This window comes from Canis lupus, chromosome 1 (assembly GCF_011100685.1).
Source record: "Canis lupus familiaris isolate Mischka breed German Shepherd chromosome 1, alternate assembly UU_Cfam_GSD_1.0, whole genome shotgun sequence".
Taxonomy (NCBI): Eukaryota; Metazoa; Chordata; class Mammalia; order Carnivora; family Canidae; genus Canis; species Canis lupus.
The window spans coordinates 749,394-776,620 of NC_049222.1; the positions used below are offsets into that span (position 1 = coordinate 749,394).

The following is a 27,227-nucleotide window of genomic DNA, read 5'->3' on the forward strand; positions in this document are numbered from 1 at the left end:
GTGTCCTATGAATGGGGCTGGGAGGGGCCGGGGAGCCCTGACTTCTGTGCCCTTCTTGCCTGGAATAGACTAGGAGCTGAGCTGAGGGATGAGAAGTGCTGGGCACCTGCTGCTCCTGGGGAGAGACCACAGCCCTACCAGGCTACAGCTCAGTCTTTTCTAGAGTAGAGTTTCTTCATTGCTGTGTGGCCTGAGGACACTTTACAGTGATTTTACATGGTTGATTTTTTTTTTTTTTAAGATTTTATTTGGGTAGGAAATATCAGAAAGGGAGACAGAACATAAAGACTCCTAACTCTGGGAAATGAACTAGGGGTGGTGGAAGGGGAGGAGGGCGGGAGATGGGGGTGAATGGGTGATGGGCACTGAGGGGGGCACTTGATGGGATGAGCACTGGGAGTTATTCTGTATGTTGGCAAATTGAACACCAATAAAAAATAAATTTATTATTAAAAAATAAAAAATAAAACAAAGTAAATACAGAAAAAAAAGATTTTATTTATTTATTCATGAGAGACATACAGAGAGAGAGGCAGAGACACAGGCAGAGAGAGAAGCAGGCTCCATGCAGGGAGCCTGATGTGGGACTCGATCCAGGGTCTCCAGGATCATGCCCTGAGCTAAAGGCGGCACTAAACTCCTGAGCCACCAGGGCTGCCCTACATGGTTGATTTTTAGAAGACACAGCAGTTAATGTTGTTTTGCTGGGAGACATCACCCCGGGATTGCTGTCCACTCCTGCTTGCAGTTTCACTGACAGGATCCCTGGTGGCCAGAGTAGCAGGAAGTTCCAGGCTGGGAGGGCAAGTAGCATTTGTCTTTATTTATAGCTGCACGGAAGGATGGACTTGGGGCCTTGCCTGTCTGTCCTCAGTTGGTTTTGTGTTCAGGGGCTGATATGGTGCTGTGTTTGCCTCAGTGAAGGTCACGTTCTCCACTAAGTGTTTAGAAGTAGCCTTAAAACTTTAACTGTGAAGTGAAGTTGCTGTTTTGACTTAGGGAAGAGCTGTGTATCCCAGCCCATCTGGGTCAGGCCCTTCTGGTACTTTCTGCTCAGTGCAGCTGGGGTGCTTGTGTTGTGAGGCAGCTTGGAAGCTGCTCAGGGACTTGGGTGAGGTTTTGTGGGCCAGAGCAAGCAGCCTGTTTGTGTGTCGGTGGCACGGGAACTCGGGGCCTCAACTGGGGACCTCTTGTCCAGTGTCGGGTGGCCCACCCAGCGGAAATTGTTAGTAAAAAACTGCCCAGAAATCCTATAGGATGAAAGGAAAAGGCTCTTGCAGTTTAGGAACGTCACCTCTGCTGGGGGTCGGCCCGGGTCACAGTGGGATCCCTCTAGGGCAGCAGTTTTGAACCCGGCCCGGTGTTCCTGCTTGCTGGTTAGCTGTACTCAGTCCCCCGGGTGGAGTGGGGCTTTCGGGTCCCCAGACCTCTCCTTTGCAGCTGCGGCCTGCTGGCAGGGGTGGTGGTGCAGGTGAACACTTGGGCAGGGTGTCAGTCCTAGAGCCAGGTTGCCTTGCTGTCTGCTGACCTGCTGTGTCCCTGTTGGGGGGGTTCCAGCTGGAGTGGCCGTACCCCACCCCAGAGGGCCAGCTGCCCTGGGCTTTCTCAGGTGGCCCCGAGGCTCCCCGTGCTCACCCTGGGGGCCTGGCTTCCCCCCTTCCATGTTGGGGTGTGCACCCAAGGATGCGGGGTCAGAGATCAGGGCTGTGTCCCCAGACTGCGCCACTTGGAGAGTCACAGACATGAGCAGACATGCCTGGGGGGTGGGAGCTGCCAGACAAGCACTGTGATGAGAGCCACAGTTTAGTTTGATCCAGGGTTTTGAAGGAAGGAGTAAGAGTGGTTTTGTTTTCACGCAGAATTGATTTTTAAACACGTAAATATTTTTTGGAAGACTGCAAGGTTGCGGTGGGAGTGCAGGCGTGTTTTCTTGAGCTGGGAGAATAAGTTGCCGACTTGGTGCTTGGTGACACTCAAGTCTCCGGTGTTGCCTCTGGAAAGCAGGATCTGAGCCTCCATCGCTCGTTGGTGTCCGATCAGAGGCACCTGCCCCCACCTCACCTGTTTGCTCAGCAGCACAGGAAGGGGTCTGTCAGAGGCCCCCCAAGCCATTAGCTGGGAGCCATTCTGGTTCTGTGCTCCCAGGGGTCAGTTCCAGACCTTTGTCCTGGGGCCCCAGGGGCTAGTCTGGGACCCGCAGCTTCTGCGTGACAGAAGCCCCCACTGTGGGCTCCGAGGAGCATGTGGGGCCTTTGAATGGGGCTGGTCACATGCTTTCTCCAGCAGCTCCTGGCTGTCACTGTAGCCACTGGGGAGGGAGCACGGCCCGCCCTCCGTCCCCCACCTCTCAGGGCCTAGGCCTAGACCACCGGGGAGCGGGGTGGGGGGGGGGGGGCTTTGTGTGACCTGTGGGAGCAGAAACCTGCTGGGGTTGTACTCGGGTTACATGTGTTCCATCTCTAGCGGGGTCTGCAGTGGGGTCTGCAGCAGGGTCTGCAGGGGGCTCTGCAGCGGGGCCTGCAGTGGGGTCTGCAGTGTTGCCCGACAAGGACGAGCCAGTCAGGATATGACCCCCACCCGCTGGGGTGGAACACAGAGCAAGAGGCACGGGGCCTTTTCAGGGGCGACCACCACCTGCCCCTCCAGGGGTCGGGCTGCAGGGCCGGGGTGCTGCCGTCCCCCCACAATGGTGGGGGCTGCACTCGGCCTCACTCCCTGCCCGGCCAGGCCCTCTGTGGCCCCACGAGGCCCGAGGGTATAAGGACAGGTACCCAGGCCCCCTCGTGGACGCTGGGCTTCCCCAGCTCTCCATAAGGGAAGTGAGACCAAGTCAGTAGGACCATGTGATGGTACCCAGGCGTCCAGGTCCACTCTCAATGCCTGGGCTGCGGGGAGGCTGGCAGGGACCCCTGCCAGGGGTGGGGTGTCCCAGGAGGGTCCTGCAGTCTCCCCCTGCCCAGGGTGGTCCCAGGAGGGTCCTGCATCTCCTCCTGCCCAGACAATCCCCTAGACTGTGGCCAGAGTGCCACCTGCTCACCGAGGGCCTGTCGTCTCCTGAGACAGGTGGTGGGCAGAAAGCCGGAGTTTCAGCGGAGGCTGAGCAGGGGTGGGGTGAGCAAAGCCAAGCCCGTCTCAGGGTCATGCAGCTGGGGTGGTGGTGCCACCTCTTGACCCTGGGCCCCTGGAGGCAGCATCACAAGAGGGTCTGGGCTCGATCCCATGCATCGCTGCAGCAGGGGGCTCTGCCTCGGTTTCCCCCAGTATTGGGGTTGGGTGCTGACTGTGGAGAGGGGCCGGGTGTGTGCTCATCTGCTTCCTGGCCCCAGGGGACGTTGGCTCCAGATGCCAAGCCCAGGTCACCAATAGGGCTGAGCCCTTTCGATGGGGCCGTCCTGGGCACCCCGAGGGCATCAGGATGCCCTGCTGTGTGGCCTCTTCATCCTCCAGAATGAAGGCAGTCAGCAGTGATCCCCAGGGACACCTGGTGTGTGCAGGGCCCCCTCACCCTGGGAGGAGCGGTGACCCCAGTGGATGGGGCGAGGAGGGACGGCTTGGGGGGCCCGGCTGTGTGACCCTGAGACAGCTGGAGAGTGCGCAGGTGGAACAGGGCTGCCCTGTGAGGAAGGCTGAGGAAGGTGGCAGAAAACACCAAGATTTCCCCCAAAACACCAGGAAAACTGGGTGGGTTTGGGGGTCAGTGGGAGGCACAGAGCCTGGGGTTTCCTTCCTCCTCCTGGTTGGCCTGTGGAGGTGTGGCTACCTTCCAGGGCAGGTTCCTGTGGTGACCTCGGGCCAGTGTGGTCACTGTGCTTCCATGTTAGGTGACCTTAGAGCTCGGCAGGGCCCCCAGAAGACAGACATAACAGCTCTCATTCCAGAGTCTTCAGCTGCAAAAAATAGCTTCTGTGCCTTCTCACATCACATTTGATGGATGGTAGTTAGAGTCAGTCCCTGGGGAGCCGTCTCCACCCAACCTCCTGCCTCAGAGAGGGGGGTTGAGGGAAAGACAATGGGGGGCAGATGGGGGAGCTGGGGGAGAGACAGGGGATAGATGGGCTGGGGGAAAGATGGGGGGCAGATGGAGGTGCTGGCAGAGAGATGGAGGGGGGGGCCTGTGGAGAGATGGGGTAGGGCTAGGGGATAGACGAGCTGGGGGAGAGGGGGCAGGCTGAGGGAGAGACGGGGGGGGAGGGCTGGGGGAGAGATGGGGTGCAGATGGAGGGCTGGGGGCAGATGGGGGACAGATGGGGGCTGGGGAGAGGTGGAGGACAGATGGGGGTATGGGGGAGAGACAGGACCGATGGGCTGGGGGAGGGGGGTGGGGCCTGGAGGAAAGATGAGGGGAGGGGGGCAGGGAGGGAGTTGGGGGCAGGGGCGTCTGGAGCACAGAGAGGGCTGGGGCAGGGGGAGTGCAGAGGAGTGGGGACATGTGCTGTAGGGGCTCAGGCCTGAGTGGGCCTGTGGGAGGGGCTCCTGGGTGGGGAGGGGGAGGTGGCCTGGGCTGGAGCACCTATTTGCCCGGTGGGGGTGCGGCTGCACTGCCTACTGGTCTGACACTGGGCATGCAGGTGTGTCTTGTTGGGGGGGTCCGCGGGGTCTGCGAGGCTCTGGATGTCCATGAAGCCCGAGGGCCCCGCTGCTCCCGGCTCCTGAGGGGGGCCCCTGGGGGTGCACAGGTCGGTGTGATGTCACCCTCACCAGCCTCCTGGAGCCCCTGCGCCCCGTGGCCCCTCCCCACACAGGGACCAGGGAGTGGCCAGGGAGGAAGATCAGTTCTGAGAGGCAGTCACAAGGGGAAGAGCTGATGGTGGCCGAGAGGGACCGGTTGGCCCCCAGTCCTGGGAGCATTGTTCAGGGCTCAATGCCTTATCTCCGGGTCTTGTCTGGACAGCATGTTGTGTCTGGGTTTGGTGTGTGGGTCGTGAAACTGTTGAGGTCATGAAACTGTTGAGCAGTTTGGTCCACATGGTGGGTTACCTGGGGCACCGCCCCTTTCTATCCCAGTCCTGGAGACCCCCTCCTGACACATCACCTGTACCTGCACCTGCTGGGGGCTGCCCTTCCCTGGGCCTCTCCTCTCTTAGCTTCTTTCAAAAATTATTAATGAGACGACCTCTGATGTAGAAACCTCTCAAGTATAGAGGTTTGGTTCTGTGTGAACAGATCAGGAACCTATACTTTTCATTAAGCATCTAAACTCTGCAAATCTCATTTCTGTATTTATCCGGTATTACCCTCGCGGACATTCCGCTTTATAGGAGTCCCGCTTCTCTCTCCCTGCCACTCAAGTGACCGTGATGCATCCCACAAGGTGGTGGTTGGATGCGTTGCTGGGTTTACTTTAAATTGCTCAGGATGCAAATGACAGCACCTCACACTTGAAGTTTAAGAGAAGTATTTTTAACTTCAGGATTGGAAAATGTACTTCCTAGACTGGGTATTTCTCTACGTCTTTACATAACACATCACATACATAGAGACTATTTTACTGTATTATGTATTAAAATTAGCTTTTTGGAAAAAATAAATAAATAAAATTAGCTTTTTGGGATGTAATTCACGTACCGTAAAATTTACCCTTGAAAACTTTTTTGAGATAAAATTCGCATCAGATTCACCATTTTAATCACCTTAAAGTATACAATTCAGTGGTTTTAGTACGTTCGCAATGCTGTGTGATCATCACCACTAATTATAGAGCGTTTCTTGGGCACCTGGCTGGCTTAGAAGAGCCTGTGACTCTTGGGTTTGTGAGTTCAAGGCCCACATTGAGTGTAGAGGTTATTTATGTCAAAAAAATGTCTACTTAAAGCACATTTCCATCACCCCAAGAGAAACCCTATATAAGCCCCCATGTCTCCCTTACCCCTACCCTGGGAAACCACTTAGGCATTTCTGTGTGATTTGCCTGTTCTGGACGTTTCCTGTATGGGAGGAATCCAGGATGTGGTCTCTGCTCACTGGCTTCTTCCACTAGCAAAATGTTTTCCAGATCAGACCACACCACCATGGATGCCATCGCTTGATCCTCCCCAAGGCCAGGTGGTATTTCCAGATGTGAATCTACCACATTTTGCTTATCCACTCGTCCATCATGGACATCTGGGTGGTCTCTGCCTTTCTTTCTTTTTTTTTTTTTTTTAAGATTTTATTTATTTATTCATGAGAGACAGAGAGAGAGACATAGGCAGAGGGAGAAGTAGGTTCCATGCAGGGAGCCCAATGTGGGACTTGAGGTGGGACTCAATCCCAGGACCATGGAATCACACCCTGAGCTGAAGGCAGACGCTCAACCCCTGAGCCACCCAGGCATCCCAGTTTCTACCTTTCTGAGTGAATATTCGTGCATGAGGTTTTACATGACACGTGTTTTCAGTTCTCTGTGCCCGTACACTGGAGCAGGATCGCAGGCCACGGAGCGATCCACGCCCGGTCACCAAGGAACGTCCAGGCTGTTTTCTCTTTTCATTCCTACCAGCTGCACATCAGGTTTCTCCACACACCGCCCCTGAGGCCTCTTACTGTCTTTACTGCTGTCATCACAGCTGTGAAGGCATCTCCATGTGGCTGTGACCTGCATTTCCCCAACGATGGGTGATGGGAGCATTTCTTCGTGTGCTTCTTGGACATCCGAGCATCTTCTCTAGAAAAGTGGCTATTCAGGCCCCTTGCCCGTTTCTTAATTGAGTTGTCCTTTTATTGTGCATCACATACGTGTTCAGGAGGAAAGTGGCTTCTTCAGCTATCCCAGGAATTCTAGATGATGTGTATTCTGTAGATTATTAAAATTTAGTGTCGTTTCAGTTTTTCTTGGCACTAGTGACTTAGGAGGTGGACCTGGAATGTGTGTCTTCCCTGCGTGGAGCAGGGTATGGGGGGCCGTCAGGTGCTGGGGATCCCCCAGGTCCTGGGACTGCTCATGGCTGCTCTCTGCCCACCCCCCCCACCCCCCCACCCCCGGCGATGGCCATCACCTGGTCACACTAATGAGATGCTGGGGGCATGCCCCAGGGGGGGCTCACTTGACTTCCGGAGGCTGCGGTAGGGGGTTGCCTGGAGGAGGCTCTCTGACCTCAGGTCCCTCCGGGAGCTGGGCCTGATGAGCTACAGAGCCAGGCACGCAGGAGGGGCTGAGACACTGCAGCCTGGCCATTGGGCGGGTGGACGGTTGCAGTGTGACCGAGCAGTCCCTTCGTGGCTGAGCTCCGTGGTGTTGCATTGTGTGTGTCTCCACTGGCCCGCAGGCCTGTGGGTTGTTCCCAGGCTGGGCAGTTACCGCTGACGCTGCTCTGATCCATACGTGACCGTCTGCTTGCTTCTCCGGGTGCACACCCAGGGGTGGGCTGGCTGGACCCATGGTATGTGTGCACAACTCCCCACGGAACCGCCCCCGTCCTGCGCATGTGGGTTCCTGCCGCTTCGCGTCCTCATTCATCCAGTCTGTAAGCCGTTCTTTGTGCTCGCATCTCACCCTAGGTTTCTCTCCGCGCCGCTTCCTTGGCTTCCGCTGGGCTTGCACGTCGTCAGGTTCATTCCTAAGTGCTTCCTACCCTTTGATGGGCTGTGAATTTGATGGTTTTAGAATTCAATTTCTGATGGCTTGTTGCTAGCATGTGGAACGCTGTTCTGTGTGTTTCTTGTGCTTGGGATCTGTTGTACTTCTTAGATGTAGGACTTAGAGTTTCCATAACATTTGGGAAGATTTTGGTCCTTTTTCTTTCCACAATTTGTTTGCCCTCCTCTCACCCCAAAACCCAGGGACTTCAGCCCTACACACACATATATGAGGCCCTTTGACTTGCAAATACTTTTTCCCATTCACTTTGTTGATTGTGTCCTTGGAAACACAAAGGTTTTTTTTAAAGATTTCTCAGCTTTATAGAGATATTATTGATGTATAACCTTTTTTTTAATTTATTTTTATTTTTTATTTTTTTTTATTTATGATAGTCACAGAGAGAGAGAGGCAGAGACACAGGCAGAGAGAGAAGCAGGCTCCATGCACCGGGAGCCCGATGTGGGATTCGATCCCGGGTCCCCAGGATCACGCCCTGGGCCAAAGGCAGGTGCCAAACCGCTGCGCCACCCAGGGATCCCCGTATAACCTTTTTAAGTTTAAGATGTACAGTGTGATGATTTAATACACTTAAATATTGTGGAATAAGTACCACAGTAAGATCAATGAACAGTTCCACCCCCTCACATAATGACTCTTTTTTGGTGGAGATAACCTTTAAGATCTATCCTCTTAACACCTTTCTTTTTCCTCCCTTTTTAAATTTAAATTTAATTTTTTTAAGATTGATTTATTCATGAGAGACACAGAGAGAGAGGGAGAGTCACAAGCAGAGGGAAAAGTAGGCTCCCTGCAGGAAGCCCGATGTGGGACTCGATCCCAGGACACCGGGGATCACGCCCTGGGCCAAAGGCAGATGCTCAACCGCTGAGACACCCAGGCATCCCTTTTCCCCTCTTTTTAAAAGTAAACTGTAGGGCAGCCCCGGTGGCGCAGCGGTTTAGCGCCGCCTGCAGCACAGGTTATGATCCTGGAGGTCCTGGATCGAGTCCCACATCAGGCTCTTTGTATGATGCCTGCTTCTCCCTCTGCCTGTGTCTCTGCCTCTGTGTGTGTGTGTCTATCATGAATAAATAAATAAAATTAAAAAAAAAAAGTAAACTGTATACCTGATGTGTAGGGCTAGATCAAGAGTCGCAGGCTCCACCAGCTGAGCCAGCCAGGCACCCCAGCCACTTTCCTGTGTACGCTATGACATCATTAACTACGGTCACCATTCTGTGCATTAGATCCCAGAACTTGCCCGTCACAGGCTCAGAATTTGTGCCCTCTGACTGCATCCCCCCTCTTCCCCCCTCCGAATGCTGGCAGTCACCATTCTACTCTCTGTTTCTGTCAGTTTGGCTTTCTGGATTCCACACAACAGTGAGAACATGCAGTGCTTGTCTTTCTCTGACTGGTTTTACTTCTCATAATGTCCTCAAGATCCATCTGTGTTGTCACAAAAGGCAAGATATCCCTTTGCCCCTTTTTCAAATGGCTGAAGGATAATCTGTTGTGTGTGTGTGTGTGTGTGTGTGTGTGTGTGTCTAGCACACTTTCGTATCCGTTTATCTCCTGATGGTTGCTTAGGCTGTTCCCAGGTCTGTTGTGAGTAGTGCTGCAGGGAGTGGGGGGCACTGGTGGCTCTTCGGAATAATGATCGCATTTCCTTTAGCTGTATTCCAGAAGTGGAATGGCTGGATCATAGGGCAGCTCCATTTTTAACTCTTTGAGGACCCCCCATGCTGTTTTCCAGGGTGGCAGCAGCAGCTTGCACTCCCACCACAGGGCATGAGGGCGCCCCTTTCTCCATGGCCTCGTCAGCAGTTGCTGTTTCTTGTCTTTTTGATTTTAGCCATTCTGACGGGTGTGACATGGGACCTTGTTGTGGTTTTGACCTGTATCTCCCTGATGATGAGTGAGCTAGAGCATCTTATGTGTCTGTTGGCCATCAGGATGTCATCTTTGGAGGAATGTCTAATCTAGTTCTATGACCATTTGTTAATTGGATTGGCTTTTTTTTTTCCTTTGAGTTGTATGAGTTTTGTATGTATTTGGATATAAACCCTTGGTAAGTGTGACAGTTTACAAATATTTTTCCCATTGTGTTGGTCTCCTTTAGTTTGGCCTGTTGTTTCTTTGGCTTTGCGGATGCCTTTCAGTTCGATGTACTTCCACTCATTTATTTTTGCTTCTGTTGCTTGCACTTTTGGTGTTGTATCCAAAAAATTGTTGCTAAAACCAATAGTGTCAAAGACCTTTTTCCCCTTAGAAGCACAGAAGTTTACATTTTTGATATTGTCCAATTTATTTTTTCTTTTGTTGTCTGTGCTTTTGTTGTCACATCTAAGAAACCATTGATAAATGCAATGTCTCAAAGCTTTCCCTCTATATTTTCTTCTAAGAGTTTTCTCTCTCATGTTTAGGTCTTTGATCCATTTTGAATTATTTTTTGTGTATGCTGAGTTAAGGGTCTAGCTTCAGTCTTAGAAACTTTTGACAAGGATTTTCTGTTAGTCATCTGTTAATTGACTTGCTCCTTGAGAACCTAAAGTAGAAAGGCTTCTGACACCTTGAACTCAGACCAGCTTCCTAAAGCCCCTGGGCCCCTATCCGTACTCGCATGTCCCCCAGTCATCCCAGTCCTGGCCCAGGTTCTCACCTCTGACTGTGTTCTCTCCACGCCACAGGCACAAAGGCAGGGATTTCAGCCGGGTCTGAGATTCGTCCCCTTGCTGCATCCTTCATGGTTTCCTGTTCTCCATAGGGGACCCCTTGTTTGCCCCCAGCCTGTGTTCCAGGCTCCCCACACACTCAGCCCACCCCCGTGTTGCAGCACAGCTGGCTCATACCCAGCCCTGCTCTAGGAATGGACCCTCAGTCTGGTATGACATCCCTCCTACAAGCCATGTTCGTCCTCCTCTGGCCATCCTGTCTGCACCCCGTTTCCAGCTCAGACTTAGGATAGTGCTCTCCTGTGGAGTGAGGGGGTGGGGCTGGAAGGGAGGGTCTGGGTGGGAGAACAGGCACATGTGTGCAGGTTGGCTCTTCCCCTCGGGGTACTTCCCGGCCCCAGTTGGCCAGCCCTGCCGTCCCATGCCCTCACTTATGCCTGCAGCCCCGCACGGTGCCCTGGCTCCAGGCCCTCCCGGTGTCAGGACCAGGCTGGTCTTGGGGTGCATCATGCCCCCTCATGTTCTCTCTGTATTTACCCCATTTTCCTGACCTTTCCTGAAGCTGCTTCTGTCCCCAGGACTCCCATGTTTATCTGCCTGAGCCCAGGAACTTGATGTAGTTTGCTCATTTGCGAGCACTTAAGATTTCAGTCTGCAGGACACGTGTGTCCAGCAAACGATTAACATTCTATCAGTGAGGTGGGTAGCAATGATGAGTACGTACCTTCATCGGGCCCTTATTTACAGGCTTGGCACTCGACTGGGGTCATGAGATTAACTCACGGAACTATTAGAACAGCCATAGGAGGCAGGTCATACTGCTACTCTCTTACATCAGAAGAAACGGGGTAGCCCCGGGGGCGCAGCGGTTTGGCGCCGCCTGCAGCCCAGGGTGTGATCCTGGAGACCTGGGATTGAGTCCCACATCTGGCTCCCTGCGTGGAGCCTGCTTCTCCCTCTGCCTGTGTCTCTGCCTCTCTTTCTGTGTCTATGGATAAATAAATAAAATCTTAAAAAAAAAAAAAAAAAAAGAAGAAGAAACGGAGGTGCACGGTTGACTCATGCAGCTGTGGAGGGGAAGGGCGAGGGCTCTACCCAGGAGGGAGATTCAGCAGCTCTGGTACCACTGACTGCAGTAGCAGACTTATGGGTTTTACCATCTTTACATTGAATTACTATCTGTATCGAGGCTCCCTCACAAGCGCCTTGGTCAAGACCATGTGGAGCCCCACAGCCCATATTGTCCTCACGGTGACCTTGACTCCCTCACTCAGCTCACCCCCTCCCCTCACGCTCACCTGACCCCCTCACTCAGCTGACACTGTACCCTTGATAACCTTGGCCTCAGTTCACATCCTCTCTCCTCATGATGACCTTGATCTGTGTGCCTAGTTCACATATCTCTCTTCCTCTTGCCCTAGACTTTGACCCTCACCACTTCTGGCACTGGAGCAGCTTCGGGGACTATGTGCAATGTGTCCTGGCCTTCACGGGCGTGGCAGGCTACGTCACATACCTGTCCATCGACTCAGCCCTTTTTGTGGAGACCCTGGGCTTCCTGGCTGTGCTGACTGAAGCCATGCTAGGTGTCCCTCAGCTCTACCGCAACTACCGCCACCAGTCCACTGAGGGAATGAGGTAGGCTCGTAAGTGTCGATCTCACTGCACCTCTTGGTACCGATGTGCCCACATGATTGGTCAGAGTCAAATGTGTACAAACCTGGCTGCTATATTTTCAGTCCTGTTTGTACAGCTGCCAAGTAAAGAACAGCTTGGGTTGGAGCACATGGGTCCTTTGGCGTCTTGCTGCCTGAGCAGATACGTTAGCATGGAACAGGTGAGGGGAAGCTCACGGTACTAGGTCTGAGAGCCTCTCTTTTAGGTTGAACCTGAAGCATCATAGTGGGAAGGATGTGCCGAGCACAGGAGAGGGGATGTGAGGGGAGAGCTCTGCCCATAGTCAGGGGGTGTGCAGAGGTGCTCTGGCTTCCAGAGGCGGAGGATGTGTGTCATGAGGGGCACTCGTGGTGATAGCTATGTGTGCTGTTGCCATTCACGTCTTCACATGCGCTCCAAGTAATGGGAGGCCAGTGTGGAACAGACCTTGGGGACATTGGGGAGAGCCTTCCACTGTCGTGTCCCGACCCAATGAGAGTCACCTATGCACTGGAACAGGGTGTCCACCAGAATTACAGGGACCTTTGGATTGGCCTGTTCAGAATCTTTGTCCTTCCTGCCAGGTGTTCTTCTAGCACTTGCTTGCTTCCTGTGATGGGGAGCTCCCTCCTCAGGTGTCAGTACACCTGTGCAGGGGGGTATGTTAGAGATTTTATTTATTTATTCATGAGAGACACAGAGAGAGGCAGAGACATAGGCAGAGAGAGAAGTAGGCTCCTTATGGGGATCCCAGTACAGGACTCGATCCCAGGAACCCAGGACCCTAGGACCCTGAGCTGAAGGCAGGCGCTCAACTGCTGAGCCCCCGTGCGTCCTGTACCTGAATGTCTCATGCCCCTTTCCCTGACATCCATGCAGACCCTCAGCCCCTCCCAGGGTGGGCCCAGGTGTGGAGGAGCATTGTGACCCCACCTCCCCGGAGCATCTTCTCTGTGCTTGTCCCCCTCAGGCCCATTGGCTGCCCCTCCTATGATGTGGCTACAGTCCCTTCCCTACCCGGTTCTCATTGGATGGGTATCTATTCAGGTGAAGTGTAAAGAAGATGACTAGTGTGCTTCTTCGGATCTGAATGTGCTGTGGGAGGCCTGTCCAGTGGCTGGGGCATGGTGTCCTCTCCCCAGGGACCCTTGGCGCCTGCAAACTCACTCAGGCTGACCACTGACTTGTGGCCACAGTGGCTTCAGTGGGCTCACGTTGCTCCTGTACTGCTGCTTCCAAGCCTACCCGTGTGTGTGGCTGCACCTGAGCTGTCTCCTATTGCTGGTTGGATCCTGTAGGCATCTCTTACTGTATCTGCCATTTAGGGGATACCCTGGTGATTGAATATAACATTGTCTCAGTTTTTCAAGGCCAAACTTTTGTGATGGAAAAGGACTATCCAAGGGTCAGAGGCAGGCCAGAGCAGAGGCTGACAGTGACTATGGCTGGAGGCTCTGATCCACAGACACGAAGCCGAGTCCACAGATGTCTCTAGAAGGCAGAGATTCAAGCTGCTGCTGCTGCTTTTTCTTTAAGATTTATTTACTTTACAGAGAGAGCCAGTATGTGCAAGTGGTGTAGGGAAGGGCAGAGGGAGAGAAAATCTCAAGCAGACTCCCCACTGAGCACGGAGCCTTACACGGGTCTCGATCTCATAACCTAAGATCAGACCTGAGCTGAAATCAAAAGTTGGACGCTCAACTGACTGAACCATCCACATGCCTCAAGATTCAAGCTTCTTAATATAGGAAATGACACAACAGCTTAATCCCCCAGCGCCACCAAGGGCAGGTTGCAGGGCACTCAAGAAATTACAAAAACAATTCTATTTATGGTTACATGAGAAGTATAAATACTTGAAATTAACCAAGGAGGTTAAAAGACTTGTACGACGAAAACTACAAAACCCTGCTGAGAGGAATGGAAGACCTGAGTAAATGGGAAAACATCCTGTGTTCACAACAGGAAGACTTGGTATTGCTAAAATGTCAGTACTACCCAAAGCAATCCCAGATTTTTAAAAAAAATTTATTTATGATAGTCACACAGAGAGAGAGAGAGGCAGAGACACAGGCAGAGGGAGAAGCAGGCTCCATGCACCGGGAGCCCAACGTGGGATTCGATCCCGGGTCTCCAGGATCGCGCCCTGGGCCAAAGGCAGGCACTAAACCTCTGCGGCACCCGGGGATCCCCCAATCCCAGATTTAATGGAATCCCTTTCAAAATCCCAGTGAAGGACTCAGTGGTTGTCTCAGTGGTTGAGTGTCTATCTTCAGGTCTGGGTGTGATTCTGGGGTCCTGGGATCAAGTCCCACATCAGGTGTCCGGCAGGGATCCTGCTTCTCCCTCTACCTGTGTCTCTGCCTCTCTCTCTGTGTCTCTCATGAATAAATAAATAAAATCTTAAAAAAAAAAATCCCAGTGATTTCTTTTGCAGAAATAGAAAAACTAGTCCTAAAATTCATGTGGAATATTAAGGGACCCCAAATAGTTAAAACAATTTCAAAAAAGAGTAAAACTAGAGGACTCAGACTTTCAGATTTCAAGGATAACTGCAAAGGTATAGTAATCAAGACAGTGTGTCATTGGCATAAAGACATGGAATAGAGCAGAGAGCCCAGGAGTGACCCTTACACATAGGGTAAAATGATTTTCCACAAGGGCATTAAGACCATCCAGTGGAGAAAGGACAGTCTTCTCCACAAATGGAGCTGGGGCAATGGGACATCCACATGCGAAAGAATGGAGTTAGACCCTTACCTGGCATCCTAGATAAAAATTAACTCAAAATGGATCAAAAACCTAAATGTAAGACCTAAAACAATAAAATTCCTAGAAGAAAAAGTAAAAGCATCACGATGCTGGATTTGGTAGTGATTTCTTGGATGTGACACCAAAGGCATGGGAAGAAACAAACAAAAAAGACATTGGATTTTATTAAATCAAAAGGTTTGATGCATCAAAAGACTATCCAAAGATTAAAAAGGCAACCTACAGAATGGGAGAAAATAATGCAAATCATCTATCCAATAAGGGTTTAATATTGAGAATATAGAAAGAGCTGCTAAAAGTTGATAACAAAGAAACAACCCAATTAAAAATGAGCAAAAGACTGGAAAACACTTTTTTCCAAGGCAGACATGCATGTGGTCAATAAGCATAAGACGCTTGGCCCCACTAATCAGGGAAATGCAGAGGAGACTTGCTGAGGCCCCACCTGGCGCCGGTAGGACAGGTAGGAGGCTGCCTTCAGACAGAAGAGCAGCCAGTGTCAGCAAGGGTGGTGAGGGCGGGAGCCCGTGCACGGCGGCGGTAAGGCTGGGCCAGGCAGCCACTGTGGAGGAGAGTACCAAGCCACCTTAGAAATAAAAAACCGGAGTCACCATGTGATCTGGCAGGTCTAGTCCTGAGCGTCTGCCTGGGGTGTTGGAAGCGGGGCCTGAGATGACTGTACCCGTGCTCACGGCTGCGTATCTCACGGCAGCTGACAACAAAAGAACCCGAGTGTCCGTTGAGTGAGGGACCAGTGGATCCGCAAGCTGTGATGCATGACTTGCAGCGTCACAATCTGTCAGAAACCTGTATTTGGTCCTTCAGGTGAGCTCGGCGGAGGCTTCAGCCGGGTGGGAAGGCAGCACCTGGAGCGGGTGCGGAGCTCCCCAGAGGCACCGTTACTGCTTCTGCGCACCATTGGATGGGTTTTCGAAGATCCATGGAGCTGTGCGACCACCACACCGTCTAACGTTTCAACATTTCCATGACCCGGAAAGGAAATCTCGAACCTGCTGGTGATCCCTCTTCCTTTGCTCCCGGCCTCCCGCCCTTGGCAGCCCCTTCCCTGCGATCTCTAAGGGTGCTTCGCATAACCAGAGTCATGTTGTAAGATGTCTCTCGTGTCTCCTTTCACCCAGCGGTGTTCCCGGGCTCCTCTGTGTAGGCGCCGCAGTGCCTGTTGCTGAGACCTGTTTTGTGTGTTTTTCAGCCAGTAGACGCCTGGGTGTTAGGGATGCCGCTGCTGTGGGCATTCACATGCAAGTGTCCGCGTGGACCTGTGCTTTCATTTCTCCTGGAACATGCGAGTGGGGTGGTTGCCGGGTCAGATGGCAGCTTGTGTCTCCCTACTCAAGCTGCCGTGCTGGGTCCACAGTGGGTGTGAGGGTTCTAATCCTTGCCCGTCCTCACTGTCCTCCGTGGCCTGTTGATTGCAGCCGCCCTAGTGGGTGTCATGCGGATCTTGCTGAGTTTGGTGACATTTCCCTGATACTAATGATGTTGAGCATCTTCCCATGTGCTTGTTGGCCATCTGTGTACCTTCTCTGGGGAAATGTGTGCTCAGTCCTCTGCCCAGTTTTAAATTTGGTTGTTTATTTTTCTATTATTGATTTGTAGAGTTCTTTATATGCACTGGCGGCTAGAACCTTATCAGGTGTATGATTTCCAGTTTTTCTCTCCCATCCTGTGGGTTGTCTTTTCACTTTCCTGATATTACCCTTCTCAGCACAAAAAATTTTAAATTTGCCCAAGTCCAGTGTATTTGTGTGTGGCTGTATTGCTTATGCTCTCGTCTTACCCAAGGAACCACTGGCTAACCCAAGATCACAAAAACCTACTCCTTTGGGTTGTGTTTTGGGTAGATTTTGAATTTTGGAGTGCTTTTGATGGGTGGAAGGGGGAGGGAGGTCTGGGTTGAGGCTGGAGGGAGCAGAGAGGGGCACTGGGGAGGCCGTGGGAGTTGGCCAGCCTGAGCTGGTGGGTGCTGGAAGAGGCTGGGCAGGCTGGGAGCTTGGCCATTGTCTCTTGAGCACCAGTTGGCTTTTAGACTTGACTCCAAACAGAGCAGGATGGGCTGAGAGGGATTTTTGGAATGGTTTGGGAGGAAGAATGAGCCAATAGTGAGGTAATGGGAGCCTGGGTTAGATAGTGGAGGGGGCGGGGGGTCCAGGTGCAGGGGCCCCGCTGGAGTCAGGAGGGGAGAGGAATCCAGCCAGAGCAAGGACACAACCTGGGGCCTGGGAGGTGACAGTCCAGGCTTCTGTCATCTATGGAACTCTGGCAGGTTGAGCCTGCTGCGTCCAAGGAGGCGGGGGCTGCAGGACATCCTGGTGTGTACTAGTCGTAGCCCCACTTCTGGGGTTCATCCCTCGTGTGGTTTGGGTGATGGGAGTTCAGGGTTCAGGGCAGTCCCAGGAGGTGCAGGGGTGGACACCTCGGGGTCAGGGGGTAACTGAGAGCTTGTACCCCTGGGCCCGGGTTTCTGCACAAGGACGGTCCTTCTTGGGGTGTTTGTTTCCCGCAGGGGACCAGGCAGGGACAGCTTGAGCCCCTACCTAGGTGGGGCTGTCACGTTCCAGACCCTGAGCAGAAGCCAGCCCGACGGCCAAGGCTGGGTGAGGTGTCTACAGCCCAGAATGTTCCTCACATCAGGGGGAGCTCTCCCCACTGCGGGTGACCTCCCATCCGCAGTGGGGGGGTAAAGAGTGCAGCTGTGCATTTAGAGCCCAGAGGGGCTCCGGCAGGCCCGGGAGGGGGGTTCTGGGACTGGCCTGCCTGCCCCATGGGAAGTGTGCCACCTGCCTCTGGGATGTCCCGGCCGCATGGAGCCACCGTAAACAGCCTGGCCAGCTTCCCGCAAGGTCAGGGGGCCGGGAGCTTTGCCCAGGACCAGCAGCCTGTCTCTGGGGTGGCCTGGCCTGAGGAGGGGGACATGGCTGGCGTCCCTCCCACTCAGGCTGCTCCCCCGTGGTTGCATCACCTGCCACCTGGGTCGTTGTGACTCGTTAGGTTTTATATATTTTGAGGGAGTTGTTTCGCCTCCTGCCACCATTTATGCATCTCCGGGGGGAGACTGTACCTTGAGCTCTTAATTCTGTAAAATGGAAGCAGACTCATGTCTGAGTCACTGCTTTCTTGTCTTTGTGGCCATTTGCAGATGCCTGGCTGCTCTTGGAGCTTGTCCTGGGCGCGCTGGTTCTGCAGGGTCTGAGTGGGGCCTCCATGGTGCAGGCAAGGCAGGCATCTCAGCCCCTTGTGCCCGGTGCCTGTGGCCTCCTGGGGGCGCAGACCTAACCCTGACCCTGACCCCTGCCTGACATGGCCGTCCTCACGGGGCCCCTGGCTCTGCTCTGTCCATTGCCTTCCCCCCACTCCCCCCAATAGCTCAATTGTGCAGTAGCCAGAGCCCCTGCCCTGCAGCTCCAAGGGCACCACCTGCTGCTCCCTGCGCTCCTCTCCTGCCATCCAGCCCTGAGGTCCTGATGGCGCAGAGTCACCTGCAGGCTCAGCCCTCCTGTGGCCCCTGAAGTCCTCACAAGGACGATAGGGGCAGAGGCACAGCCTTGGGAATGGGAGGGCTCTTTATTACCTCGGGTGACAAATCCTTGTCCAGGGTTGACCAGGTCACCTGTCGGTGGGGACCCATTGGGGAAAGGGGGCCACTGGGGAACACAGACCCCGACCACTGATCTCAGGTCTTTTCATGAGGCCAGCAGCAGAAGCCCATCTCTGCCCTCGAGTACAAGTGGAGGCCTGGGCACAAGCCTGGGGGGCAGGTCAGGGGCAGGTTGGGGGCAGGTTAGGGACAGGGCCAGGTGGGCAGATCGGGGAGGTCGGGGGACAGGTTGGGGGCAGGTCGGGGGCAGATCGTGGGAGGTCGGGGGCAGATTGGTGGCATGTTGGGGGAGGTTGGGGGGCAGGTCTTGGGAGGTCAGGGGCAGGTCAGTGCAGGTCGGTGGCATATCGGGGCCAGGTCAGGGGTGGTCGGGGGGCATGTTGGGGGCAGGGGCAGGTCAGGGGGAGGTTGGGGGCAGGGAACCAGAGCCCCCTATGTGTGTGGCTGAAGGGTTGTCATGCCCTCCCTTCCCTGCCAGCCTCAGGCCCGTGCCTGGTGGGAAGACGAGCACCCAAGGGAGCCACCGCTGCTCTGCATGCGGGAGGGGGGTGAAGTCGGTGTTGGGTGTTGACATTGTGGCCGATCTTTTACATCAGGGCCCCGTCCTGGTGGCCCCAGGTGGCAGGCAGGCACCCTCTGCGAGGGCAGGTCCCCCTCCCCTAAGAGCCAAGGGAGCCCATGCCTCTACCCTCTCCATGTGTCCACCCACCATGTGGACCTGAGGCCTGTTGACCATAGGGCACGCATGGCGGGGCTGCAACACGGGAGCTGTTGGTTCTCTAGCCACAGGCCATGGAGGAGAGTGTCCCCGAGGCAGCTCAGGGAGGTGGGGGTAGGACACACCTGGGGAGGGGCCTTGGAATGTCATGGGTGGGGCCCTGACTGGCCCCTGGGTGTGGAGGACTGGCCGTGGAGGGGGGACCTGCCGTGCACTGCCCACATGGCATGGGCCCCGGAAGCAGAGCTGAGCTCAGGTGCAGATTGAACAGGACTGCGTCCATTGTCATTAGGATGGAAGTTCTCGGCGGGGCCTCGTTCTGTAACGTGCACAGTGTCCAGGATACAAACCAAAATTACTCGAATGAGAACCAGGAAACCTGCACAGCTCTTGAGAAGGCAACCAGCAGACTCTGCGGCGGCCGCGAGGAACCCAGAGATGAGCAAGGGCTCTGGAAGTGAATGGAAGCTGGGCGTCTCCTCAGAGATGGCGCTAAGAACACCACTTGAGCGTTTTCAATAAAAAAAAATACAGTAAAGCCCAACAGAAATGTACTTGGGTGGGGTGCAGGAGGCAGGGGAAGATGCGTTTATGAAAATCATACATTCTCAACAACAGAGAAAAGTAGAGAAAGTACCCAAAATCTCACATTGATGTCATCTGAGTCTGGAGGAGAGAAGGGGTGGAGAGCAGACAAAAATAGCCAAAGAAACATCGAAAACTTTCCAAATTTGATGTTCAATAAACTTACAGATTGGACAAGTTCAGCAAATCCCAAACACGTATCCCGTCATAACCTGCTGAGCACCAATGTCACACATTGAACGCAGCCAGGAAAGCAGGATCTGTTTTGGATAATAAATCTGGATTTTTAAAATGCACAATTACCCACTAACTCAAAACAAAGATCTTGAGGGCGGCCCAGGTGGCCCAGCAGTTTGGCATGGGATTGAGTCGCTCATCGGGTTCCCTGCATGGAGCCTGCTTCTCCCTCTGCCTGCGTCTCTGCCCCTCTCTCTGTGTGTCTCTCATGAATAAATAAATAAAATCTTTAAAAAACAAAACAAAACCCGAAAATTTTGAAATGCTGTGAGCCAGAATCACAGCCTGGATACGGTGCACCAGTGGGCTTTTCTGGACATGACGTCCTGTTCGCAGACTGGCAGCGCGCAGCTGCCCAGGCCTTAGGTTTTAGCTCCCCACCTCCTGTCTGGGTTCCGCACGGCCAGTTTGACTCCCAGTGGGTGGAGGGCACGCAGAGCAGTGTTTGAGCCCCTGCCAGGGCCTTGGGCGGGGGTACAGGAGACAGGCTCCTCACTCTGGTCCTCGGTCCTAGGAACGAGAACCAGCCTGGGGTGGCGGGTGTGAGGATCCCCAGGGCTGCAGGTGTCGGCCCCGCCCTCACCCTGCTCCTGCCTCCACCCAGGTGTTTGCAGTCAGTGTGCATCCTCTGTGTTGGGGACTCCATCCCCTCCTTCCCGCTGAGTGCTGGTCAGTCACCTATGTGACCAGTGGACCTGGGTCTGCTGTGACTAGACAGCGGGGCTCAGGCCCCCTGGGTGGCAGCCGGGGTGCTGGGGCCTGCGTGCCCGGATGTGTGTGCAAGGGTCACGGTGATCCTCTCCTTACTCACAGAGGGTCCCTGTCCCGGCGGCGAATCTAGGATGTTGGGGGGGGGGGGGGCGGTTGGCATTGTGACCAGAGATGGAATCGCCCTCCTGTGATCTTGTGAGCGAGAGGGTCCAGCCAGCAGGGATTCCCAAGGGCAGTGGCTCCCCTGGTTTTGTCCTCTGTCCCCGTGGGTGCAGCCTGGGGACCCCAGGGTGGGAAGGCTTGGGGGAGAAGGGCTGCACACGGCCTGCCCGTCCCTGTGGCCAAGTGCTGCTTGCCGGCATCTGCGGGCTGTGGCTGCTGTCCCTGCCTGCTGGGCCCCCTGGAACACCTTGTCGGGGTGGTCATCCCCCTCCCGTTGGGGGCCACGGGGAGTCTCCTAAGGGGTGGGTGCTTCTGAGGGCATATGGTCCCTGCCACCGTGTCAGCTGAGGGGCCTTGGTCCCTGTGACTGTGCACGCGGTGGCCTCGGGGCGAGGATGGGAAGGGTGTGGGGTCCTGAGCCCCTGTTCTGTGTCCTGAGCGCTCCTCACCCTTGGCTTGTGTCCCCACAGTATCAAGATGGTGCTCATGTGGACTAGCGGTGACACCTTCAAGACGGCCTACTTCTTGCTGAATGGTGCACCCCTCCAGTTCTCCGTGTGCGGCCTGCTGCAGGTGCTGGTGGACCTGGCCATCCTGGGGCAGGCCTATGCCTTCGCCCGCCGCCCCCAGAAGCCGGCCCCCCATGTGGCACACCCAGCCAGTGCCAAGGCCCTCTGAGGCATCTGGGGAAGATGAGGATGTGTGTCTCTCGCAGGGGCGCCAGCCCGGCTGCTGGTATCCCGATTGGCCTCTGTGGGTCCGGGTGGGCTGCTGGGGGCCTGGTGCCGACGTCTGTGCTCGCTCACCCTAAGGACGAGTGGAGTGGGCTTCATACCCCATGGCTGGGCTGCAGCCGCTTCCCAGGTGATGGACAAGCAAGTGTGTCCTCCTTCCTCCCAAAACACGCCTGTCTGGAACTTGGAACATGCACATGGACCCAGGAAGAGGCAGACCTCAGGCCACTGCTGGACAGAGGGTGCCGGGAATCCTCCACTGGGTTCCAGCCTGCTGGGGTCTGGGGATTGACGGGCGGGGTCCCCGGGGCCTGCAGCCTGGGTGACCCTCAGCAGGGGTGGGGTTGGGGAGCAAGGAAGGTGGCACAGAGAACGTGGTCCTGCCCTCTGAATGGCCCAAACGGTGGGTGCCCTGGTGCCAGCATGTAACCGAAGGTGATGGTGGCCGGGGCCTGCAGAGCGTGGCTGGGGCTTTATATGCACCTGCTCCTGTGGAAAGGATGTCGCGAGGATGCCCATTACGGGTGCTCTTGCTCCTCTGGCCGGACTTGGCCTCATCAGAGCTGCCTTCAGTGCAGCTGCCTCATGGGACTCAGGACGTGGCCCCAGGTGGCAGTGGATCCAGGGCTGTGCAGGGCATCCTGAAGATGCTGGTGCAGACGCCACAGGTAGCAGGGGCAACCTGTGTCCATGCTCAGGGGCTTGGCACCAGAGCCCGGAGTTGCCCACAAGTCCTGGGGGTGCAGGGGCGGGTAGTCCACGTGTGCTCCCAGGAAAGCCAGGGGCCTGGGGTCAGGCCTGGGCAGATGATGCACCCCTGCCCCAGGGAGGGCCACATGTGTGGGCTTTCCCCCCCCACATCCTGGGAGTTGCTCACACCTGCAGCATAGGGCCTTCCACATGCGTCTTCCAGGGCAGGGAGGGGCCTGCAGGTCAGGAGAGGGGACTGTGGGGCGGGTGTCCCCACGTGCCTAGCTCTCGGGCCTGGGTGACCATCCAGGGTGGGGGCTGGGCGGGCATCTTCGGTCGCCCTGCATCCCCCTCCCCTCCAGTTCTACATGAGCATCTCAGCTGTGCCCAATGGCCCCAGGCAAGCTCCCAGGCCGCCCACATCTGCGTGTTCTAGATGCTTCCATGTGGCCTCCCTTCTGTTGGGCAGAGGGGCAGCTCTGGCATGTTAGCACAGGCGGTGCCAAAGCTCAGTGGTGTCTGCCCTCAAAGCTGTGTGCTGCTCCTGAGTTTTCCTGTGGACTCTTGAGTGTCCGCGTGAGGGTCCTCGCTGTGACCTGGGCTATCAGAGGCTCTGAGCACGTTTGTCTCCTACACACGAAGGGGCCACAGCTGTGACCGCACACACCTGGCTGGGGAGACTGTGTCAGCACTGTGGCTCGAACACAATAAAGCCCTCATGGATCCACTGTGGCCTTGTGAATGGGTAGGGACAGGGCCCTGGTCAGGGGGCCTTGTGTCCGGGCCTCCCTTCACTTGGGGCCCCCAGGGAACAGCAGGCGCCCCTCCTTGGGGTCAACGCTGCCCCAGTGAGGCCCGGGCTGCCGTCTCTGCACGCCCTGGACAGACCAGCCCCTGGGAGGTGGGGCCTCCTGCTGGTGACGCTGGGCCTGCAGAGATCAAGCGCCGAGTGCCCCTGGAGGCTGAGAAGTGTGTTCAGAGAAAGGCCACGTGGCCCGTTGAGGACGAGGGGAGCCGAGGCATCTGTGTTGCAAGTAGCGACGGCACGGTCTGTACTGAGCAGCTTTTTTTTCATGGAGACAGTTTACATGTGGGGGTGACATATCAACAATATGAAAAAGACACGGTGAAGATACACCAAAGTCGTATTTTAAGTTTTTGGCTGCGTCCCCACCCTCCCCCAGCACTGGCCCCAGAGCTGGTCCAGCCAGTGACGCCGCATGGCCCTCAGGTGGTGCGCATCTCCCGCATGGGCCTTGTCCTGCCTTGTGTGGATTTTTACTTTCTTTCTGATGTGTGAATTAAAATTAACTTTTAATTACGTTCATGCAGTAAAAGTTCCAGCAGTGAAATGAGAAATGCAAGTAGACAAAGGTGCCTTTGTGAGCACATCCTGTTCTTTTAAAGATTTTATTTGTTCATGAGAGACCCAGAGAGAAAGGCAGAGACACAGAGGGAGAACCAGGCTCCCTGTGGGGATCCCAATGTGGGACTCGATCCCAGGACCCTGGGGTCACGGCCTGAGCTGACCCCTGAGCCCCCCTGGGCGCCCAGAGTGCATCTCGATTCTTCAGAACTTTCCTGTAGCCTGTGTTCTGAGGCTCTGCTGAGGAGCAGGGAGGTGGAGTGGGGACACCTGTGCTCCCCCCTGCTGAGAGGGCCCGTGCCTGGATCTGCACACAGCAGCCTGTTGGGTGGCACCAGGCCCAGTAACTGCATGACAAGGGGGACGAGCCCTTCCTCCCCTGGGGCAGCCTCTGGGATGGGACTGAGTGGGGATAGCGCCCCGCCTGTGGGTGAGGGACCAGGTGCCGCCCGCCCCCGGGGCTGCCAGGAACCCAGAGCAGCTGGATGGCCGTGAACGTGGCCGCAGCTCAAGCTGCAGAGAAGCCCTGTGCACACATGAGGCGGGGTGGAAGGTGTGCAGTTGATGTGGGGGAAGCCCAGACCCCTGCCAGGGTGGGATGGCAGTGGGGCCCCAGGCTCAGTGTGGGGGGGGCAGTTGGGCCGAGATGGACAGCAGCCCTGAGGCCCAGGGGGTGCCTGCTGCCCCTGAGCATCGCAGGCCCAAGTCCTAATGCCTTCTGGAGCTCACGGGGCATGGTGGACCGAGGCCCACAGCTGTTAGAGCCCGTGTCCCCCCAGTGATGCCCTGGGCCGACTTGGGGGTTGCCGTGTCCTGTTCGCAGACCACATCCCCTGCCTCCCGCCCTGCTTCTGTGCATCAGCACCACACGCAGGCCTCCCTACCTGTTTTAGTACATCTTGTCAGCAGGGACCTGGCAAGTCCCTGGGCCCCCGACCAGACTGGGACAGTGAGGCCACCGCCCGAGGGGGCCCGGCCTGTGAGGGGGGCTGGTCTGTGTGCTTCCCCCCGTGGTGCACGTCCTGGTGCGTCCTGGAGGGCTCGCGGGCCTTGGGGGTTCTGGGTGGTGTCAGAGCCACTGCAGCCACAGTGAGGAGGGGCACAGGGGCAGATTCCTCAGGCTGTCCCCCCACACTGGCCTGCTCCTTGGAGGGACGCCCCGGGGTGTTCCTGGAGGTCTTCCTGGTGACACTTAGGAAATGCAGTTTGCCCTGGAGGGCATCAGCCCTGCCAGTTGAGGAGCAGGGGATCAGATGCCCTGAGTGTGGCCTCCGAGCACAGCATCCCCTGGGCACCTGCAGCCCGCCATGTCACCAGGTAGCAGGCATTGAGCAAGCCGCATGCCGTCACTGTGGGAGCGCGGTCACCATGGGGTGTATGGGTACCCGGGTCCACCCTGTGGGCTGGCAGCCGACCCAGCACATCAGAGGATGCGCCGCTAAGCCCTAGGTCCCATCTGCCTGGAGCCTGCACTCAGTGGCCCCGGCCCCCGGCCCTCTCTCCTGGCAGCTCCTCCTTTGGCCTTGGCTCCAGGTGGGGTTGCAGCAGGGAGCTGGGGACCTGCCCCAAGGGATGTAGGAAGTGGGCTGCAAGGAGAAGCTGCAGGTGCTCCTGTGAGGCCAGGTCCCTCCAGGACAGTGAGGCTGCATCCCTTCCTGCTTCAGGTGCTGTGAGCATCTGAGCGGGATCGATGGGGGGGGGTGGGGGGGCGGGGGACACAGCCTTCACCTCCCTGTGGTTCAGGGCCTCAGCCCGTTCTGATCTTGGTGAAGTCAGCTTCCCTGCTGTCCCTACAGACTTGAGGCGGAGCCCAGGTGCTCCAGCGCCTGCAGGGAGGAGAGAGAGGAGTGTGCGCCTGTGGAGCTGGGGCTTGGGGTTTGAATCCTGCCAGATCCAGCCCTGGGTCCTCAAGAACCCCTGGCCTGGGGGCACAGTGTGGGGATGGGGCTCTGCCGTGGGACTAGATACTGCGGGCTGTGCTCGCAGGGTTTGGTGCAGGCAGATGTGTCCCACCGGGTCACCTGCCAAGTCCCCGTGAGCACGGGAAAGCCCTCCCGGCCTGGGGTGGACGCTGGTTTGGCCCAAGGAACTTGGAGAGGCAGGGGAGTGGTGTGGTTTATCGGGCAACAGCGGCGTCCTAACAAATGGCCTCGGGGCAAGGCCACCCCCAGCACCCCCTCAGCCTCTCTGGCTCTGGCTTCACCCTCGGTGGGGGATGGCAGGGGGGCGCAGGGGGGGCCCTCTGGGGTGGTTCAGGCGCTTCTCCCCGCGGCCATGGCAGCAGTGTCTCCAGTGTCCTGGCTCTGCTCTTTAGAATGAAAAAGTACAAAGTGACATGATTTGGGAAGTTCCTGCCATCTGGGCTTCCAGCAGACTCTGCTGGCGCTTGGTGAGGACAGGCCTCCGGGAGCTGCGTCGGGCTCCTGCCCCCTTCCCCCTTCCCCTGGTGGAGGCGACCCCAGGGAAGGGCCCGAGGCCAGCTTGCACACCTTGGGCACACCTTGGGCTCCGCGGAGGCGTTTTCAGGGGAGCACGAGTGAGGAGGCCTCCAGGAAAACCCCGGAGCTAGTGCAGGGGGCAGGTCAGAGGTCAGGGCCGCCCCCCCACCCCGAGCTGGGTGGCTGTGCTCACGTCCCCCTTGTGTCTGTCACGTGTTGAGGTGCCGCGCCTGGGCCCGCCGTGGCCACGGAGGACGGCGGCTGAGGCTCCACTGGGGCCAGGTGTGGCCTGTGGCTTCCCCTACTCGCTGGGAGTTTCTGGGCGGAGTCGGATCCGAAGGGAAGTAGGAGAGAAGGGCACGGGCTGACTGCCGGTGCAGGGGCGCCTCTCACCCCCGCCCGAGCCAGAAGCAAAGGGTTCCAGAGGGGGCGGGGCGGCGAGGGAGGGCCGAGCTCCTACTGGCGGGGCGCAGTCCTGTACACCCCAGGCACGGGGACCCCGCCTTGACCCGCGCCGCCCGGCCCCGGCCAGCTGCCCTCCGTGGCGGTGGCGGTGGCGGTGGCGGTGGCGGTGGCTGAGCGCGTGCTGTCCTCGCGCAGGGCCGCGGGGCTGGCAGCGCGCTGCTGCTGCTCCTTGAGCTCGCAGTAGGAGCGCGAGAAGGTGTGGAAGATGGAGGTGACCGGGAAGGCCATGAGCAGGATGCCGCTGAGGATGCTGCTGAGCGCCACCGCCTGCCCGGTGTCGCCGTAGCCCACGGTGGTCATGGAGATGACGGCCCACCAGTAGCTGGCCGGCTCGCTGGAGAAGTCGCGACGTGCGCCCGCCCAGCTCGCGCTCGGCCAGGTGCCCAGGTGCCCAGGTGCACGGGCGGCGCGAACAGCGCCATGGCCACGCACAGGAAGAGGAGCAGCAGGCCGAGCTCGCAGCGGCGCACCGTGACCCGAGCGAGCGCAGCCCCAGCGAGGGGCGCGCAGTGCCCGCAGCAGCCGCAGCGCCAGCCCCAGCCCCAGCCCCGCGCGCTCCAGCTCCAGCAGCGCCGCGCCCCCCGCGACGGCGCCCGCGCCCCCGGCCACCAACCCCACGAGCGCGACGCGTAGACGGGCAGGATGGCCAGGATGTAGATGATGTCGAGCGGCGACCGCAGGAAGGTGCACTTGCTCTCCGCCTGCAGTGAGCACAGCAGGAACTCGAAGGAGAACCAGGCCACGCACACGGTCTCCCCCACGAAGTGGCCGCGGCACTTGGGGGAACACTCGCCCTGCGGGGAGAGGGTGGGATGAGGTGGTGGGAGGAGAGGTCATGCACCGG

The 27,227-nt window shown here is 56.6% G+C and overlaps 2 protein-coding genes across 11 annotated transcripts in view; one reads left to right on the forward strand and one right to left on the reverse strand.

The window, feature by feature from the left end:
- Positions 1-23,435, forward strand: part of SLC66A2 (solute carrier family 66 member 2) — a 45,281-nt gene extending 21,846 nt beyond the window's left edge. For 4 of the 10 annotated variants that reach the window (XM_038525706.1, XM_038525709.1, XM_038525710.1 and 1 more), the window contains 2 exons: positions 11,655-11,871; positions 21,161-23,435. In XM_038525706.1, the coding sequence (XP_038381634.1) occupies positions 11,655-11,871; positions 21,161-21,368 (425 nt within the window). In that variant the 3' untranslated portion in view covers positions 21,369-23,435. Of the gene's footprint in view, positions 1-11,654; positions 11,880-15,486; positions 15,773-19,287; positions 20,055-21,160 lie in introns of those variants that run through there. The other 6 variants (XR_005353260.1, XR_005353259.1, XM_038525711.1 and 3 more) reach the window with 6 other exon arrangements.
- KCNG2 (potassium voltage-gated channel modifier subfamily G member 2) overlaps positions 23,388-27,227 on the reverse strand; it is a 55,437-nt gene continuing 51,597 nt past the window's right edge. The window contains 5 exon segments of the mRNA XM_038525704.1: positions 23,388-26,755; positions 26,758-26,858; positions 26,861-26,884; positions 26,887-27,006; positions 27,009-27,177. Coding sequence (XP_038381632.1) covers positions 26,375-26,755; positions 26,758-26,858; positions 26,861-26,884; positions 26,887-27,006; positions 27,009-27,177 — 795 coding nt within the window. The 3' untranslated portion in view covers positions 23,388-26,374.